Below are 13,589 nucleotides of genomic sequence, written 5' to 3'. Positions count from 1 at the left end.
AGGTGAACGAGTTAGGGCAAGAACACCCGGTAGCTATCGAGTCCGGTGCGTTTCAGGCGGCACAGTTAAACTACACGGTAGGCGAGAAGGAGCTACTAGCTATCGTTGAAGCTTTCAGAAGGAGGAGACACTTACTGCTACAGGTAGAGACTACAGTCCTCACGGATCATTTGAATTTGACGTATTGGATGGAACCTAAACAACTGAGCCCTAGGCAGGGTAGGTGGGTCGAAGAGCTCTCTAATTTTAGGTTTAAAATGGTGTACCGACCAGGAAAACAAGCTACACTGCCGGACAGACTGTCGAGAAGAGCAGACTACCACTCTGGAAAAGGGAGTACTTTGGTCCAAGAGAGCAATCTTATTCAAGGTCTGCCGAAGTTCGACGAACTTGACAACACTAGCTCTGGGTTACAACACCTGCTACGGGCTCTACAAGGGACAAAGGAAGTGCGAGAGAACGACCTTATTGACCCTATGGACTTGATCTACTATAATAAGAGAAGATGTTGAGCTAACTTTGGAGACAAACCACGTGGCTAGCGGCGACACCCGCACTCAGAAGCAAGACGATAAGACAGCGAGAGAGAGAACAGAGAGAGAGAGAGAACAGAGAGAGAGAGACAGACAGCTAGAGAGAGAGAGAGACAGAGAGACAGAGAGAGGAAAGAGAGAGAAGAGAGAGTAGCTACGCGTCCACGGGTCTGAGAGAAAGAGAGAGACCACGGGCTCACGGATTACAAACCAAAAAGGAAGGATACGGGCCTGTCAATTTGACAGGTTGGCACGCTAGTAGTTGGAATACAGGACAACGAAGAGGTGGAGGAGGTTAGAGAAGAGTTATTGGGAGTAATCTGTGCTGAGTGCTCCCATCCGACATGTCACGATAACCTACAGGAACCAGAGTCGGTCGCCAAATTACGCCGTAGTTCGCCGTCCCGTTAATACTTCGTGGGGGATGGAACCCAAGGGGGTTCCTCACGTTCAATGATCGTACTTATGTGCCGAACTACGCCAATGCCCGGCTGAAGATCATGAAGATGTGACATGACTCGGCCTTAGCTGGTCACCCAGGTTCAGCAAAGACCCTCGAGCTAGTCCTAAGGGATTATGTTTGGGTTGGAGTAAGGAAGGATGTCAAAGACTATATCGCTAGATGTGCGGTATGTCAGAGAGCAAAGACTAACAGGCAGAAACCCCATGGAGAGCTTAAAACACTGGAAGTGGCTATGAGACCTTGGTCCAGCATCTCGATGGATTTTATTGAGGAACTCCCGAATTCCCATGGGTTTAACTCCATCCTGGTAGTGGTGGACCGATTGACCAAATGGGCCATTTTTATCCCGACTACGACGAAGTTAACCGCAGCTGGCCTATCAGAGTTGATAATGGACTACGTGGTGGCTCAGCATGGGCTACCAGAGAACATAGTATCGGACAGGGGATCGAAGTTCACCTCGAAGTTTTGGAAGAACCTAACCGATAGTCTGGGGATAAGACTACATCTCTCTACTGCGTATCATCCACAGACTGATGGACAAACCGAACGAACCAACCAATCTCTCGAACTATACCTTAGAATCTTCACCTCTTACCAGCAGAACAACTGGTCGAAGCTGCTTGCTCGAGCTAGCTTTGCTGACAACAACACCCATCATTTTGCGATAAACAAGACCCCATTTTATGCGAACTATGGGTACCTGTCACAAGACCAACTAACCAGCATTGGGAGGATATAACAGTGCCCTTCAGAGACAGTGGTCTACACCACTGTGCTAAAAGGCCTATCAACTGGTGGTTACTGCAAAACGCCGGTCGCTGGTTAAATACCCAACCCATCCAACTCTTACCAAACTGTCTTGTCACTTCGTGACAGTACCACCCTCGGTGGGCTGAAAAGATTAAGGCCAGTGAAGTCGAGGTACCTGCTGCTACAATAGTAGTGAAAGACCTAACCGAAATACATAAAGAATGTATTGAGGGGATTGAGAGAGCTAACGAGAAGTACGCCGAAGGATACAATAGGAAACACCGAACTACGCCAAACTTCGAGGAAGGTGACCTACTTATGCTGTCGTTAGAGAATATCAAGACTAAGAGGCCAATGAAGAAGCTGGATGTTAAGCAAAGTGGGCCGTACAAGGTAGTACGGCAGGTAGGTTCTCATGCTTGTAAATTGGAATTACCAGGAACAATGGCAGGTATCCATGATTGTTACGGAGTAACAACGAATCGAGAGAACTCCATCGAGTTCGACGGATTAGGAAAGAGAACGGCAAGAGTTGGAGGCAGTGCTGCAGTAGGTAGGGACGGGTTTTCCCTTTTCGAGATTTCCCCACTGAGTTTGCTCAAAAGCGGTTTTTCACCTGTCCGAGTATGTACATAGACGCTTGCAGTAGGAACTGAGAGGAGGACACGGATACCTGTAGACAGTATATAGTACAATCAGCAAAGTACCAACTTTGCTGATTCTTCAATATCATTCTTTGGCTACATCGATTGCAGAGGAGACACGATCCACCACATTGCACCAGAGACACACAGATTTCCACGAGAGTTCCATCGAGTTCGACCCAACCTGCGACCTAGTCATCGTGTTTCCAGTACCGTTACAATGATGTATTCCATGTCTCCCTGCTCCATCCCTACCATCCTCCAGTGTTCCCTGGTCAGCTCGCTGAACCACCTGGTCCAGTAGAAGTAGATAACGTAGGAGAGTCGTGGGAGGTAAAGGATATTGTGGACGCTAGAATTAACAAGAGGTCAGGGAAATTAGAGTATCTGGTAGAATGGTTAGGTTACGAAGGCTCGGATGACGCAGTATCGTGGGAACCAGTAGAAAATGTGGACGGAACTGATGATATATTGGCAAAGTTCCACGAACTTCACCCTGATAAGCCGAAGGAAGGACAAGTGGTGAGACCACGAACGAGGAAGTAATTCATACAACAGGTATAACATCAGCTACATACAACTCACTACTGCGAACTTCCTCCCTGTTCCCTGTTCCCCGGTACAGGGCCACCTCCAGAACTACTCTCTGTAACCTTTGGTGGTGCCACCCGTCGAAGGGACCGAGCCTCTCTCCACGCTGTATTGAAGGCCAGAATGTGGGAGGTATGAAGAGCAGAGTTACGAGCGATGTTCAGACTAGGCAGCTTCCATGACTGTCAAAGTGTTCTAAGACAGTCCGGGGGAAGAGCCAGGATATCAAGAAAGGCAGCATCCTGAGAACTGAGTCGAGCCGGGTTGGGTGGCCTTAACCAGTCGAGTGTGGGGGGAAGGGCGTACCCGATGGGATTCAGGAGGAAGGGAGAATCGAAGAGATTGCAGTAGAAATCGTTCATGTCCGTCATGAGCTCTTGGGAGACTCTAGCTAACTCAGTCCGCGCTAATGGGCCTATATCGGAGGAGTTTACAAGAGTTGCCATTGTCTGGGACAGAGTATTCATACCAGAGACCAGCTTCATGCAATATTCGAGAAGCTTCGCCGTATCTTGTCTATTGGCGTGTAACTGCGTGGTCAATCCAATGATGAGAGAACAGAAGGTAGCCAATTGTTTCTCCTCCTCTGGGATTTGAGGGTCGTTGGAAATGTATGGGTGGTCGAGGGGAGGAGGGATTTCCCCTGGTAGCTGAGTACTTTCATTCTCCACCACTGCAGGTTCAAATTGGACGGTCTTCTTCTTTCCCTTTCCTTTTGAAGATCTCGAAGGAGGAGTTTGTACAGGAGGAGCAGGAGTTGAGAGCCCAGTGACAGGAGGGACAGATGGTTGACGGCTTTGGGTCCCCAGGGCAGGAGGAAGAGTTAGAGGAGAGTCCTCTTGTGCTGAGACAGGAGTAGGACGGCTCCTGGTAGGACTAGACAAAGCGGCCGAAGGGGTAGCTGGGAGACGAGATGGGCCAGCCACAGGAGTAGAAGGCCGGAGGACGGCGGAAGGAGCACGACAAAGAGTGCGAGGAGACGGACCTGCCAAAGGAGTAGCGGGAAGACGAAACGGTCCGGCCACAGGAGAGGTAGGCGGGCGACAGGCGGCGGGTGACAGCGAGGTAGGGCCGGGAGAGGAGAAGTTCGCCGAAGGAGAGCGCAAAGGATAGCCCCTGTCTAGCCCTGTGGGGAGATGACGGCGGACAGCGGTGGACGGAGTGTACGGAGATCTAGGAGGAATGTCCCGAGCGACGTTGGGGTGACAGAACGAGCATGGCCCAGAAGTGCAGGAAGCACAACGGGATCCACAATTACGAGGTTTGACCAGTCGTAAACACGGCCACTTCTTCCTCCCGTACGTGATAATTTTGCGACTATTGATCAGCAGATGTATAAACCTCTGCGGAAGAAACCTACCGACACCTATCACACGACTCCTCTATACTGGCGACCTCCCAACGTTCCCTTTCGTCCTCGAACAACTTCCATAATCTTTCCTGCTCCCGCAATAACGCCTTACAAGCACTTCCTGGCTCCTTAGCAGAACGGGAGACACTTCTCTCAGCACAGGCGAAGGCCGACTATGAGTACCTTTGGTCCGCTTCGCCGAAGGAAGGGGAGGGTCGTCGTGGACCGAAGGGGAGCGGCGACGTTTCTCGGACTTCACCTCAGCCAGCTTAGCCATGTAGGCTACTCGTTTCCTCCTGTTGGAGCTCTGTAACGTCACGCAAAGCTTGGGAGATCCTTCGATGACGCGGATAGCTGGCCATGTTAGCACTCACGAACAGGTAACGCGACAGGGAACGTACGACTCAATCCTCCTAACTCGGCCAACCAACCATCCCTATCCTTGAACAACTCCTGGTCACCGAGATCAATATCATACATCTCCTCATCCACCTTGCCCATTCTCTCTCCATCATCTGCACCACCCGTTTCCTCATCATCAACAACATCAGTCATCTCTTCATCACTATCAACAACATCCATCTCCTCGCCGTCATCATCAATCTCCACCACAGTAGCAGACTGACCCGAAGCTTGCAAAGGGCCAACAGGAGCAGGTCTGGCCTCCTGTTGGCCAGAGGAGAGAGAGGTCGGAGCCATAGCGGGGGACACGGTGGCAGAAGGAACCGCAGCAGAGGCTCTGGCAGCAGGAGGGGCCGCGACAGACGGCAAACCATCAGTGATGGCGAGGGCTCCAATGCCCATGGACGACACTTGGCGGGGGGAATTCCCCTGCTGAGAGACTGAGATAATCAGCGAAGATCTAACTTATGACTAGCACGAGTGGACTTACGGACAGCGGTGAAGCGATCTAAAAAGACGCGGTAGGCGTCGAATTCTGGTCGAGAGGTCATATTGTTAGAAATATATCAAATGGATATGTTTGGTAAGGTAAAGGCTGAGAATCAATAGACGATGATAGTACGATTTAGGAATAGTACTGGGAAAGAAGAAGAAGTGGGCCGAAGTACTGAGTATTTAGTATAACTTACACGACGACTCGTCGTCAGGGTGCTGGTAACTTCGCATAACTAGGTGTCTCAGCAACAACAAACACCATGGCGATGATCAAAATTTCCACGCTACGTGTCTCACATTCATATAAGTTAGGGATACGCTGACGAACTTCGAAGAGGTTTCATATACCCCAAATCCTCTGTCTCACATACAACGTCATTACCACGGATAACAATAACAACCACGATGAACTTCGACGAAGTAGTCCGTCTCATCACCAACAACCTACGGGCCACCTACCAACAACTGGTGCTTTGATGATTGTTTTCCTACAACCCGCTGAGTGTCCTTTTCTTCATTACATGCATACGAAGCTCACGAGGATGTTTGCACCTAAGGAAGGGGCAACTGTCACGAACCATGTCGTGACACCCCTGACAACTACCATCACCGACCCTCCTTTCACCATCACCGAACCACTGTCCACCACCATCCCGAACCACTGAGACCAACTACGACGAAGTTACGAGAACCTAGGGATTATTTGTCACGACAACCCCGCCTAACGGAGAACTACGGCAAAGTTAGGGGAAGGAAACCGAGGGAGAGTGGAGTAGGGGAAGTTAGGCAAATTTAGTCGGAGTAGGATATCGGAGGTACGGCGAAGTTGAACGAAGAGGACTGAGTGCGAGGCTGTACAGGGGTTGAGGGACTTTCTATGAGAAGAGAGGGGAAGTATAGATAGTTTGCAGATTGCTGAACTTCTTCAGCGATCCTTGATTGTTGTCAGTAGTGAAAGACAGATAGAGATAGCTATATACAATCGAGATACATCGCCATCAGTAGAACAAAACCCCAGTTAGAGTAATTACGCCAAAGTACGCCGTAGTTACACTCCTTTCAATGTCTGCGCCCTCCTGGTTGGGTGAGACATCGACTTAGAAGTGTCAAGTTAGCCGAGGTTCGTTGACCGTCGGTCTGCTTGAAAGCTCTAGGAGGAGTAATTAATATTAGCTGAGAAGATCGTTGAAGTTATTCAGCGATCCTTGATTGTTGTCAGTAGTGAAAGACAGATAGAGATAGCTATATTCAAATTTGAGATACATCGCCATCAGTAGAACAAAACCCCAGTTAGAGTAACTACATCAAAGTACGCCGTAGTTACACTCCTTTTGACGTCTGCGCCCTCCTGGTTGGGTGAGCCATCGACTAAGAAGCGTCAAGTTAGCCAAGGTTCGTCGACCGTCGGTCTGTTAGAAGGTAGTTGTTCGACAGCCGTGACAGTAGCTCTCCTTAACTCAAAGGTTGTAGCTACTGGATATCTCTCTCGCCACTGACAACAATCAAGGATCGCTGAAGAAGTTCACTGATCTGTAAACTATCTATACTTCTTCTCTCTTCTTATAGGACGTCCCTCAACTCCTGCACAGCCTCGCGCTCAGTCCTCTTTGCTCAACTTTGCCATACCTCGCCATATCCCCAATATCCTACTCTTCTCACTTCAACTAACTTCGCCTAACTTCCTCTACTCTGCTCTGCCTCCCTCGGTTTCCTTCTCCTAACTTTGCCGTAGTTCTCCGCCAGGCGGGATTGTTGTGACAAACGCTCCCTAGGTTCCTGTAACTTTGTTGTAGTCGGTCTCAGTGGTCTGGGCTTGTTGTTACGACCTGTCCCCGGCAAATGGTTGTCAGGATGCAGAGACAGGGTGGACAGCAGAAGTTTACAGCAAGCTTGGTCTACAACTGGCGGGAGTAGACCGTAGTGCTGGTACAAAGGTTGACAGAAGATGTTTTGAGTAAGAAGGAGGTAATAAATATAGATCAAGTATAAGAGTGTCTAGTAGTTGGATCTATATACAACAGGTGGTGGGACTTTGGAGCAAAGACTCAAAGTCAGACTTGATAATAGATGGAGTGCCACCGGTAGGATGATCTTGCACTGTCTATGGTCAAAGATGACTTTGGGGCGAGAGGAGTGGTCATGAGGAAAAGTGAGGTGTTTTGAGATAGTTTTCATTGTTACAGTAGATACCCATTCCGCCGCCTTTATTTACCTTTCAGAATTACATGTTTTCACACTGATTCCCACAATCCACAATGTGGCATGTGGAGTCACATGACTAGCACAATTCCACGATGAGGGGTGTGGGGTCACATGACTTGTTGTGATGAGGTGTTATGACCTGGTCATAACAGTTGTGGTGGTCGGCGATGGATAGGGGTTTGGTGATGGTGAAAGGAGGGTTGATGATGGTGGCTGTCAGGGATGTTATGACATGGTTTGTGACAATAATGAAGGACTTGTTACAATTTTTGAATCCATCTGGGCTGTAAGCTCTGACACCCAGCTTATAAGTAATCAGAAGTGAGACGGTTGGAGGAGAGCCAAGGTTAGGGAGAGATATTGACTTCACAAACATTGCGGATGGTAAGGAGAGAATATCTCAAGAGCACACTATGAGGCAAAAGTGTGTGGGCAATGTTCTGTCAGTTGGTCCGTCATGCAAGTTTGTGCTGTGGTGGGAGATATTTCTCCACAGGGGATCCCAACCACCACAGAAGTTGTTAGAGCTGGTTCGATGAACATCTTTGGAAGAATAGACCTTGTAAACATCATTTCGTTCCAATTTGAAGTGCTCACTTACAAGTTTATGACTTTTAGTAGTCTAGTAATGGTATGGGGTGAGAATAGCTCCTCAAGCCCTTCTGCACGGAATTGTGGCAGGACTTGAACTCCGTAAACGGTGAGATTGCATTCTGCGTGATTTGGGGGCAAATTATCTTACACTGCCCATGGTTCTACCTTTGTTGCAGATTTCAAAGAAAATCACTTTCTTTCTCACCCTCTCATCTAATTGATACCCCACTCACCTCAATACTGGCTAAACCGCTCATACGTACCCCGCTTCCCCAGCATCGAAGCATCATCAGCCGTGTTATCATGTGGGGACATGTATCCCTGCAAACCGGTTTTCTCGTATCTGAGGAGCGAACTTCGGTGAAATTGTCTGACAAAAGCTCTGACTCGAACACAGATAAGATGGGCACTGATGAGACCTTCACATACCCAGTACGCCCACATCACATCAATGAAGCTACATTGGCTATGACAGCTCCTGACAGTTGGTGTGTGAAGGACCTCTGCAATCACTATACACAGCTACCAAGCACCTCTCAAGACTTACAAGGTTACGTTAGAATCACGGATTCACCCACCAGACTGGATGGACACAAAATCCCTTCTTCCACCTTCTCGCCCATTCTCTCTTCAACTTTCAACCTACCGAAACTCTTCCGGGACGATCCTATGGCTGACACCCTCAATCAGGATGTGCAAAGCGCAATATCACATGATCTAGGCTGGAGTCTCAAGAGGACAGAAGACCCTACATTGCACGCACTGCCAAGTCAAGCTTGTGACAAATGCACCAAGATGAAACGAGGATGCCAGAAAGTCGTGATTGAGGATAAATGTACTTGTCTCCGCTGTCATAGGTTGAAAGCTTCCTGTACATACTTCCTTCCCAAACGGCAAGGGAACCGGACTGATAGGATCTCAGCAGCCTCAGCGACAATCAACATCAGGGCTCAGAGTGATAGTCCTCATATGTCTACGACCTATAAATCGGGAGGGATATCAGACTCTCCAGCCCTCTCCAGGGGTCTTAGTCTTGGTGACACATCAAGAACGTCTCTCTTGCAATTTCCCAAGTACCCTGAAGCTGTTATAGGGGACAGTGATGAACACAATGCTACTATGCTCTGAGTAAGGCACATGGAGTGAAAATGTGAAAACATTAGACGGCAAGGGTAAGCATTCATTCAGCACTTTTTGTAGTGTGTGGTCTATATCATAAATACAACCTCACTTCATGACCAGTCCTTTATGTCCAGCTATCTCGATTCTGAGCTGAAAGTCATAAAGAGTATGTCTGTACATTACTGCTTGTCCTAGAATATGAGTTGAGACAAATGACAGAGAATGTATGCAGTTTTGACCCAGGACGTGGGGGAGTTAGTAGACTGGATCACCACACAATACCTGGTATCTACAATACGTACTGAGTACGCTTCATATGTCTGATCGTGCTACCAGCTGAGACTGATTGGGGTCTGAGAGGCCCTGATCCAATGCAAGCTTGATCCGGACCAGAATGCGGAGTGGGGATGAATCATCAAACGGCAGAGTGGTTCACATGCTACCATAAGAGGATTGTGGGGACATTCGGGTCTGGTGTTAACTAGAGTAGACAGTATGAGGTAAGACCATTCCACAAACATCAGCTAGTGATTGAGAACTGATAAGAATTCAATATGTTAGGTGACGGACGGAAGACGTGATGCTTCGAAGCAGCACGGGGGTACCTGTGACAGAGGGAAGACATGACACATGTAAGAAACTTCCCTCCTCCAACACATTTTTTCTGACACCACGAGTACCCATTCTATCAGATTATACCGCTCAAATACTGCCCCTCTTGACCTTCAAACTGGGTCAGATCCTGACATTACTCCCAGTGTGAGATGGACAAAAGTGAAGCTTTATGGGGCTATAGAGGAATGCATGCATGCTTATTTTTGAGCCCAAGTGGATGAAGCTCGTCTAGCAGCTCTCCTCATATCCTGGACACAGTTTGGTATCATAGAAGTTGATGGGGATCAATGGAGATGATTTCTCCTCACGGTCATGGAGGAAAGTGTGACGCTTTGAAGTGTCATGATCTATACCCATGACACTTCGAAGTTGCACGGATCTTCGATCCGTCACGCTAAGCCCCGTGACACTTCGAAGCGTCATGGCTTCCGTCCGTCACCTAACAAATACCTTTTCCTGCCATTTGGTGTGGTCGCTAACTTGACATCAAATCTTGAATCTGTCTGAATGTAAGAAGCCCAGTAAAAAGGAAAGAGCATCTTGTGAGCAATATAAATCATAGCGCACAGCTATCATGAACAGGTATCGAGTCATACAATTTCACATTGTCATGCTTGACAGTTGGAAATATCATGAGTATCCTGAGGTATACGACAGGTCGTATCCAAAGGGAGAACTCGTCATGACAGGTTCTTGCTATTTCCATACAATCTTATGTCTACGATGCGTCAACATGCAAGTCAGACAAGGGTCCTGTACGGCGGAGGGGTTTTTAAGCTGAGAGAGTAGCGTGAGAAGGCAGTGGATAGTTCATCGATTTCTCACGGATTGACAATGCTGTGTAGTCCCGGGTTGACTAAGCTTTCACCTCTCCTTTCATTTCTCCATCCCACAACTTTCCTCCTTCCCTCCTCGCTCGGATCTCTCTTCCGCCTTCAAACATCACCAATCCCCTTCAATATAGCTCGGATAGGGATTTTGCCATTTCCCTCAACTTTCATTCCATAGACAAGAGATTTCCGACCAGATGAATCTCTCTGAAATTCTCATACCAGGTATGCCAGGTTCCCCAGAGACCATTGGAGATAAAGGGAATATCAACTCAATAGACAATCCCTCTTGCAATAGTCATGTAACTGAAGATCCCACCCTGACAGCGGATGCTGACCGGCCCAGCTTGTGTATATCCGATACTTCTACATCCCTTATACAGCCGGATGGGTCAACTGACCAGATGGAAGACAGTTTGCCACTAGATGCCCCAATGCTCATCTTGGGTACAGAGCCATCCCCAAAGACTGGGCAATCTAAGTCCCGGTTAAAAGCCTGCCCCTCCTGTCATAAAAGCCAGAGAAAATGTAACTTGCAAGACAGTCTTAAGGCAGGGGGTGATCATTGTTCATGGTGTTCAAATCAGACTGAATGTGCATCAGGAGTTATCTCAGGTATCTCAACTGACACTGTCAGGCCCAATAGACCTGTGTGCAAGGGGTGTAAAAAGGATAAAGTACGGTGTTTTACAACAGGGTCACTTGGCCAGTGCACTCCATATACCTTGAAGCAAAGACCATGTACGTTCAATTCTGTATCTAAAAGAAGGACAAAACCTCGCACAAGACAGAACCAACAACGGAGTGTCGGGGATCGCCTGTTAGAGCGGCAGGGAAATACTACGGGAGAACCACAAGTAATGCCAGACCTGAGGAGTTCATCAGACTTGCAAGGCTCACAAGGTTCACATCAGGAACAGTCTGAAGAACAACAGCCACGAGTACCGTCTAGCTCACGATCAATCAGCATGTATCCATGGTTATGATTATACTTCGAGACATTACATTAAGCAATCAACCTCCAAAGTTTTTTTCCGATTACAGTCTGAGTCACTTATACAGATATGGAGGTCAACTTCAGCGGCATTTAGTAATACCAAGTCAGTGATGCACAAGACCATCATGGTGTCAGCGGCCCGCAGGAGGTGTGTGATCCGACTTTACTTACTGTTCATCCACACAACTATTCTCACCGTGTCATATTTGCCCTGAAATTTTCGCCATCTCTGCCGTAATCATGTTCATAACCCCCCAGCAGGCGATGTTATGAGAATCTCCAACCTCTCATCCCTCTTGGTTCTTACCAATAAGATCTCCATCAGACATCTTCATTCACCGGCCCTTTGTGTACCCTTCTCCCATTCCTTTCCTTCTCCTTAATTGTGGCCCCAGCTTCATCCTTTCACATCTTCTGGTGGTCCTCTCCCATACAGTGGGGTGCGGGAAAGGATCGAACAAGCGTCAAATCCGTGCGTTTGCATGTCTTTCTCTTCGATTGTCAATAACTCATGCATGTGTCCATCTAATGACTTGAGAATTGGTAGAACTGTCGATCAGGGTTGGTTCTATGCATAGGCAAAAGGAGAGACTCACCTAATCAGTATTTTGTCACACCACCCTTCGCTTTGATCACCCCTTCCAACCTCCTTATCATGCTATCAATAGTCCTGTCTATCACTTCCTGAGGCATCTCCTTCCACACTTCTTGTGCAACTTTGAACAGCTCCTTCTTATTTGTGGGACGCTTAGGAAGCTGCCAGATCTTCTGGCGGAGAAAATACCAGCAGTTTTCGATGGGATTGAGGTCTGGAGAGGAGGGGGGATGATCAACATAGTGAAATCGCTGTTTCTTCGCTTGATCTCGATTTTGGTCGCAAGTATGAAGCGGTACATTGTCCTCCACTATCCTAGCACCACCGTAGGCTCGCCATTTATTGTTAACACAAGTCCAAGCCGCTTTAAGGGGTCCCTTCGTTATCTGGTCTCGATAAATCTTAGCAGTGATCCCCTTCCTCTCTCCTTCACTATCCTTTGTGTCAAACATGACCAATTCCGACCGTCCCCCATACCATATAGCTCCCCATATCAAGCAAGAACTCCATCCACCCATAAACTTAGGCCGAAGACACTCATCCAGATACTCCTCTCCCTCTTTACGCGTCACATACGACTTTGACGACCAATTCAGTTTGAGACACATTTCATCCACAAAAATGGTCCTCCTCCAGTCGTTTACACTGTCTTGTTGATGTTTCTTTGCATATTCAAGTCGGATACGCTTGTGACGTTTGGTGAGAAATGGTTTCTTTCGAGCGACACATCGTTTGAAGCCGAGACGTTTCATTATGACGCGTAAGGTTGTGAGAGAGATGCTGATCCCTTCCCCTTTGACGATACCAACTAGTTCCTTCCATCCCTTGCCACGATTCTGCTTGATAACAACTTCAATACGTCTAAGGGTGCGAGGAGTGAAGCGTGAGGGTCGACCGGTAGGCTTAGAACGGGAAGTATCACCAGTCTGTTGCAACTGGGTGACCAGACGCGAGATAGTATCGAGAGAACATCCATGTTCAGCTGCTACCTCCCGATGGGTGTAAGTCAACGCTTTTTGAGCAATTCTTGCACGTGTCACGGGTGAAAAACATTTGCCAGGCATGATTGAATACTCAGGAAGAAGACTAGATTGAGTAGAGAACATGAGATGATCCCTGCATGCGACAAAACAGGTAAACATATGTACGCAACATGAAACTGATGGACACGATCAAGGTACGATTTTGTTCGATCCTTTCCCGCACCCCACTGTAGGTCGTGGATAGGGTACATCTCTTCTCCCTCCCATTCCCACAAGCCAACAACTCTGCCCCGCCGCAAAGTCTTTCCAAGGCTTCAATGTCCAGAGGTCAGTCAACTGCCTTTGAGAAGTCCTTGGTTCTGATGGTCTTGATTGGTAATGAGGGTCTTCTGCCATATATACACCATACGAGCTTGAGG

General features: G+C 48.0%; 2 protein-coding genes across 2 annotated transcripts; one reads left to right on the top strand and one right to left on the bottom strand.

Moving 5' to 3' along the window:
* Nucleotides 1–3,169: 3,169 nt before the first annotated feature.
* Nucleotides 3,170–5,288, bottom strand: TREMEDRAFT_61453 (uncharacterized protein; the record flags this gene model as incomplete). The annotated part of the gene is made up of 5 exons (XM_007003596.1): nucleotides 3,170–4,301; nucleotides 4,345–4,508; nucleotides 4,595–4,689; nucleotides 4,710–5,177; nucleotides 5,228–5,288. 5 exons carry the CDS (start codon nucleotides 5,286–5,288, stop codon nucleotides 3,170–3,172), a joined length of 1,920 nt encoding a protein of 639 aa, XP_007003658.1.
* Nucleotides 5,289–7,891: 2,603 nt separating this feature from the next.
* TREMEDRAFT_61452 (uncharacterized protein) lies at nucleotides 7,892–9,156 on the top strand (the record flags this gene model as incomplete). The annotated part of the gene is made up of 2 exons (XM_007003595.1): nucleotides 7,892–8,072; nucleotides 8,426–9,156. 2 exons carry the CDS (start codon nucleotides 7,892–7,894, stop codon nucleotides 9,154–9,156), a joined length of 912 nt encoding a protein of 303 aa, XP_007003657.1.
* Nucleotides 9,157–13,589: the final 4,433 nt, after the last annotated feature.

This window comes from Tremella mesenterica (assembly GCF_000271645.1).
Source record: "Tremella mesenterica DSM 1558 unplaced genomic scaffold TREMEscaffold_3, whole genome shotgun sequence".
NCBI classification, from domain to species: domain Eukaryota; kingdom Fungi; phylum Basidiomycota; class Tremellomycetes; order Tremellales; family Tremellaceae; genus Tremella; species Tremella mesenterica.
Note: the sequence above shows the minus strand (reverse complement) of the source record. Positions and strands in the feature narration are given on the sequence as shown.